The sequence below is a fragment of the Daktulosphaira vitifoliae genome, unplaced genomic scaffold, assembly GCF_025091365.1.
Source record: "Daktulosphaira vitifoliae isolate Bord-2020 unplaced genomic scaffold, ASM2509136v1 Scaffold_2, whole genome shotgun sequence".
Taxonomy (NCBI): domain Eukaryota; kingdom Metazoa; phylum Arthropoda; class Insecta; order Hemiptera; family Phylloxeridae; genus Daktulosphaira; species Daktulosphaira vitifoliae.
The window spans coordinates 30577618-30584334 of record NW_026099573.1 but is presented as its reverse complement, the minus strand read 5'-3'; the positions used below and the strand labels follow the sequence as shown (position 1 = coordinate 30584334).

Below are 6717 nucleotides of genomic sequence, written 5' to 3'. Positions count from 1 at the left end.
AAGTGGTTAAAAAAAAAAAAAAAAAAAAAAACACATCGTAGTAAAACCAATACCTTCTCAGCTTCGAATCGAAGCTAAAATAGGTAACCATTTAATCATCGAAAATGACCTTTAAAATCTACCCTTCGGAATAATTGTTTCTTACAACAAACTTGATATTTACAATGGTTTTAAAAAATAAAAACTTTGAAATTCCTCAATTTTAAAATAGCTCAATATCATTGAGGGTTAAATTTTTTTCAGTATTTTAAACTACTAAATCCTAATTTATGTTTTAAATTTCAAAAGCATATCTTAGAATAAAACAAAGATATGGGGTTAAAAAACCGGGCAAATTATTTTGTGTATAGATACACTAGCAAATCTAATATTTTAGCATTGGCCTGACACACTACCGTGCTCTCTGAATAATAACGATGGTTGCCTTGGATTATATCTTTCAATATTTAATCATAAGGAATTTTACTCGTGTTTTTAAGACTCTACTAGACTGTTGCGCATTGTATTATGCTTTATAAATAAGAGAAAATAAACTACTTATAAAAATGACGCATAAAGATATGGAAGAGAAGTATTTCGCGTAATACCGGGAAGTCATAAGTCATAAAATCCTTAAAATTAGCCACGAAACAAATTATAGTTGAATTTTATGGATAACACATTAAAATTAATTAATATTTGCGAAGTCCAAGACAATTATTTTTTCAATAACACTTTAATAACTTGTTCTCCTCTCATGTTTGATTTGCTTCATTATTGCAGAAGCAAATAATTACAACGTCTACCTTATTTATTATTATTGCCTAGTCTATTTTGATAATTACAATCGATGATTTATAAAAATTGACTAGCTGAATTTTGACGTTTGTATTATTTTTTTTATGCAGCATTTAATTTTGGCTGTACAACACATTTTACAGTATATCTGTCATCTACTAGATAATGATTTCAATGAAATTTTCTAAGAAAGAAAAATATTTAACAGTTTTTAAGTATTTATAATATTTAAACAATAAGTTATCCAATAGAAGATGTAATATTATACTAGTGTTGCACTTACAAGTGGACAAGATTGATTGCCTCAAAAACTTTATGGTACAGTGTAAAACTGCAGAAGCGTACGTAAATGGCAAGATGTAATGATAACAAGTGCAGTTTTCGAGAAAAGATTTACGCCGGATTGTTGAACGCGATAAAAAATGTGACACGACAAATGGCCACACGTACGTGTGGTAACCGAATACTATTTATATGGAAATAAAGCCTAAACGCTTCCATACATGTAAAAACACATGCTGCTAGTGAAATAACTAAGGATATCGAGAATCGTCTCGATTTAAACTGCAAGCGTATAATTTTCTTTCGGCAAAGTCAACTTAATTGAACTCGCATCTACGGAAACCTTGTCATCTACTTCTATACTAATTCTATAATATCATATAAATATATATTATATATGTATTTTGAATATAAGTCGCATAGCAAGGCGCGTTGTGAATAACGACAATGATTTATATAATGTATTAAAATAACAAAAATAGAATGATTTATCTTTAAAACACAAAGCCCAATAAATAACTATATTTATTTTTCTTAAGCAAATCCTGACGTCCTAAATTATAAATTTACTGATGTTTGATTCAATTTTTTGAGTTGTTGAATCTTAATTGTTTAAATGATGAGTTTTGATGTCTTCTAGACGAAAATACTAATATGTTTTTTTTGCAATAATTGGTGAAACAAAAATATGTTTGTAATATTAATATGAGCAATAAAAAAGGCAGTAATTAAAAAATTTGGCTTTGAAATTATGAGCTGTTTGAACTTAGGTTTTACTTTTTTTATAATAACTTTCGCCAAAATATCAAGTATTTGACTTAAATCGGAATTAAACTATTTAAAAAATTAATAAACAGTTAGGAGATGATCAGAAAGTAAATTATATTTTTGATGTCCTGAAAATTAAAAAAAAAAAGTGAGTTAATGTTATTAGTTGCACATAGCTATATGATGTACCACTCTGTCTCTTACCACAAGTGTGATTAAATCGTCCAATTGCAGTAGAACGTACGTTAACAATATAAATTATAACAAAGTAGTTAATAAAGTTAGATTTAAGTTAAACAAAAAAATTACATACAATAGGGTGTATGTAATGTTTTTTTAACTAACTTTCGATTTATGAATTATCACACAATTAATAAAATTCTAGGGTTTTTCAATATTAGGTGTACTTATTTTTTTATTACTACCGTATGAGTAATCCCGCATGAGCTAGTTACATTTTTATCACTGAATAATTCTTTATATTTTTCCGTATCGTAATAAATTATTATTTTTTATTTACCTAATCAAATTTTTTAATCATTTTATTACTCATAATTACTATTAAAAAGACATAATATTTCTAGTATTAATAAACACACTTTATAAAAATTGGAATAAAAAACTTATCATGAAATTATAAGTGAGATTTTATACTTAATTTCGTTTGATACACATGTTGCATTAGCAGTAAGTACCCACTAGAGTACTAAAATAATATGTATCATTCGTACTTGCTCTTTGATAACAAGCGACACCTAAGTAGGAAATCAAACTAGGTCGTGCTTGCTATTCGAAGAAAATACAAAACAATCTAATATCTCTATAAAGTTTTATTCCTCGTTGAGTTTTTTAAATCAAAATAATATTAATTACTTCAAATAAAATGTATACTTATAAAACGTCTAAGAAAACTTGCACGATAGCTTTATATTACCGAATAATTGTTTAGTCATTCTTCAAAAGAGAAAAGTTTTGGATGTTTCAAATTAGATTTATTGGTTTTATAATGTTAAATGAAACCTATTTGTAAAACAATTTTTAAAAATAATTAGTAATCTAAACTTCTTTATCCATATAAAAACGGAGATTTTAATTTAATATTAATTATTCGTAAAATTATATGTATAAAAGATCAATACAATTTTGTTACTTTATCAAACACAAAACTTAATGTTTGAGTTTATTATTGATGATTTGAGAAAGAAAAGTTACAATCAAGTATAATGTCTCATATTAATTTAATTTAGAAATCTATTTCAAAAATTGTTTTCTTGTACATAAATTTCAATGATGTTTAATGATGTTGCATTAATACGTACGATGCTATCCCAGCAATTTATGCTACAGAGATTTTCGCAGTATATTTATATTGAAATATTTATAGCAAGCAGTAAAAACAATAAAATCTCAAACCATTATTCTACTCAACATAATTGTTATCTTTATTATACAACTACAGTATTATTATTACACCTTACAACGTGTCTAAAAGACTTCACAGCAAACTGTTTCTCGCCAACATATCCCAATTTACCCTTTCTCAGAACATCTAATACACATACACGCCATTACAATAATCATACAATTTGAAAGCACAAAACAATACAAACGACACGAAAATACACGATGTTGATACTATTTTGTTTGCTATACGACAAAAACAAAATATATTGACACGGTGGTTGACTGTGGTTATTGAAATAGTATACCATAATGTTACATAATATACCTGGCTGAACGGTCTATGCAATCTGATGTCAGGCAAGTTAGCAGGCGACGGGAAGTTGACCAGGGACGGCGATGGACTCGGACTCTGCGAGTACGGCGAGTGTTCCATCTAAAAACCATATAAACACAAACGTTATAAATGCAAGTGTTAAAAAAAAATATATTTTTATTTTTATTAACTCAACTAAGAGAAAAAATCGACAGATAAATTCATTAGTTTGTTTTAATAACTTAATAAAAATATAATTTCAACCATTGTCAAACAGAAGCGACTTTTTGTATTTAAACAAAAGTAATTCGTGAACAACTTGTAATATTCCTTGTGAATTCTTTTTATCAAAAACTAAAATTAAATACAACACCTGCTATAACATAGTTTCAAGTCCATACAGTGCAAAACGTTTAAGTGATGTTCATTGCTTTAGCATCGACAAATAATGTCAAAAACTACATGGCTCGATATGTTTTCCAAATTAATAATAAGTAGCACTAACAATTAAATTTTGCACAACATATCAATCGTTGTTGACAATTATTCGTGAAAAACAGTATTTCTGTATTTACCATCATTCTAACTAATGATATCAGATTTATCAATGTTTAAGTGGTTATCTCATTGCGAAAAAAACGCGTGTATTATAATCGCACACTGAGGATCGATTCATTTGAGCGAAACCGGCACGGTAGTTTAACACGCGGTTATGATTTCATTTGCTTGCTTGCAAATTACATATGCAAATTTTTTTCTCTTTGCGAGTTCAAAAATATTGTAATTACATTGCAATATGATACGGAAAAAGCTACAATATATGATGTTTGTTTTAGCGATTTGCTGATATCAATATTGATTATGTTTAAAGATGTCTCTAATTCAACTTAATTTTCATTAAAAAATACAAATTTACTAGTAAGATCAATGAATGAAAGATGTACAGTGAAATCTCATTTTAACGAATACGTTTTAGGGCAAAATTTTTTCCGTTAAAAGGAGATTTCCATTAAATAAACGTTAATTTTCATCTATAAAAAAAATCGAGCACCATAGACTTTTTTCGTTTTAAAGAATTAATAAGTCTAATAAGAGTCCTTTGAAAAGAAAATTCACTGAATATCCTTCCCAATACACTAATTACGCCACTGAAAAACTATTTGTTACCACAGCTGAAAAAAATATTAAACATTTTTCCAAATAGAAAAAAAAATTATAGAACTTACTTACGTTCACTTAAATATTATGGGAATATACATGAAATCTGTGTATTGTAAAGTAGTTAAAAAAAGTTAAAGAAATTTAGAAAAAATATTAGAATATTTATTTTTAATTATTAATCTTTAAGTGACGCCTATCCTAGTTTTTCATATGTCAACCTATAAAAAAAAACTAAAAAAAAGTATTTAAAAATTAATCCGTACAAATTCTAGTATTTCTGCAAGTGTATATACTTATAATAAACATAATTAGGTTTTAAAACTTTATCTTAGAGAAGAGAATTAAATATTATTAAGTGTATAAATTATCATCTAAAATACTTCTGTCTAACAATGCTCTAAATCTAAATAAGTCAATAAATACTTTGTACTTAACAAACTTATGTACACAATATTTATTGATTATTCATGTTTAATCAATTATTGGAGTGGTATTGATATCATTTTTTATCTACACACGTTATAACAAAAGGTTTTAAATGTAAATGTACAAGTACTTACGTGTACATAAAATGTAACAACTAAAACTGTCAACAAATGTACATAATAAAGGTGCATCGATTACAATAAAATTTGTTGTATTAAAAATATTATTTATAACTGTAAAGCTGAATTTGTTGTTTGTTTATAAGTTAGTAAGTGATGATAAGAATAGTAAATAAAAATATTTCACATAACAGTTGGCCCCTCAGCATTCCTAAATTAACAGATCTTAGATTATTTGGATACAAATCAGCTTTCAATTTAAATTTGAAAAGTAAATATAATGTATTTTATGTTTTGAAATAACACTAAGAAAGTTTAATTAATAATAATATAATCATTTTTAAATAATTAAACAGGCGGCATTTTATATTATTATAATATTACAACAAATTTATTATAATTACTTAATTAGATGTTATTTAATACCGAATACAGTTTTATTTACACAAAATCGACGTAAAAATCTATAAACTATTCACTTTATTGATAAAATATACTGAATTACGCCTAAGACAAAACATATTTTTTTCTACGACATATTGTTACAGCAATGAGTAATTTTAATAATAATCACATGTGTAATTTTAACTTAGTTAACCAGCATCTAAATAATTTGACCGATTAAATTTAATTACCTTAGTTATCTAAATTTATTCAACAATTTGTATTTTCATCAAATATTTTTCCAGCTTTTTTATTTAATCGATTCGCCAAAATGAAAATTTAACTTGAAGAGATCAAAAACACTGATTTTATTTTCTTATTTTATTTAAAATAGCAATAACAATAACTATAAAATTTGATACATCACACAGTTGGGAGGAAAATAACGATGATATCGATATCACGTGGCCACGTGCGAACGACCCGGGACGTTAAAAGAGTCGCAACCGGGACGTATGGTAACGGAAAGTATACTAAACCTACCAAGAGTAGTCCGACGCAAGACCTAGTCTGCATGTCGCGGGACGATATGACGACAGGCGTTGTACGGCGACGCGGCCTTCGGTTATCGGCGGTTTGCGGAAAAACGCTACGGGGCCGACCATTTCGTCGCCGGACCAGTCCCACCGCTACCAGATCTACCACCGCCCACCGAGAGTTAACGCGCCGACGCCTATCTCTTTCTTACTCCGTGACACTTCGCTAAAAGAATGTCATACCAGTCGGTCTTAAGTCTCAAATACATTTGGTGTATAAACCACAGACGTTTTGAAATAAGCATTAAAATGAACTGTTCAAAATATATAAATTATTTAAATGTTAGAACATGAGTCTCGACGCTTTGAATGGACACTTCAATTTAAAATTACCCAATTATGTTGTAAAAAAATTTCAAAACCAAAAAATAAATTCTAGCTTTATAGTGTTAACGAGAGGTAAAATTCAATTACTAAAATCTGCTTACTTTTCTACCACCGTCCTAAGGCGTAAAAATTGTAAAAATGAGTTTTATATACCAAAATA

The 6717-nt window shown here is 27.5% G+C and overlaps 1 protein-coding gene across 2 annotated transcripts in view; it reads right to left on the bottom strand.

The window, feature by feature from the left end:
- LOC126897699 (E3 ubiquitin-protein ligase RNF220-like) overlaps positions 1 to 6222 on the bottom strand; it is a 65986-nt gene extending 59764 nt beyond the window's left edge. Inside the window, exons 1-2 of one of the 2 annotated variants that reach the window (XM_050671492.1) lie at positions 5886 to 6222; positions 3557 to 3664 (exon numbers count right to left, since the gene is read on the bottom strand). In XM_050671492.1, coding sequence (XP_050527449.1) covers positions 3557 to 3664 — 108 coding nt within the window. In that variant the 5' untranslated portion in view covers positions 5886 to 6222. The remainder of the gene's footprint in view (positions 1 to 3556; positions 3665 to 5885) is intronic. The other variant, XM_050671491.1, reaches the window with a different exon arrangement.
- Between the last annotated feature and the right edge of the window lie 495 nt (positions 6223 to 6717).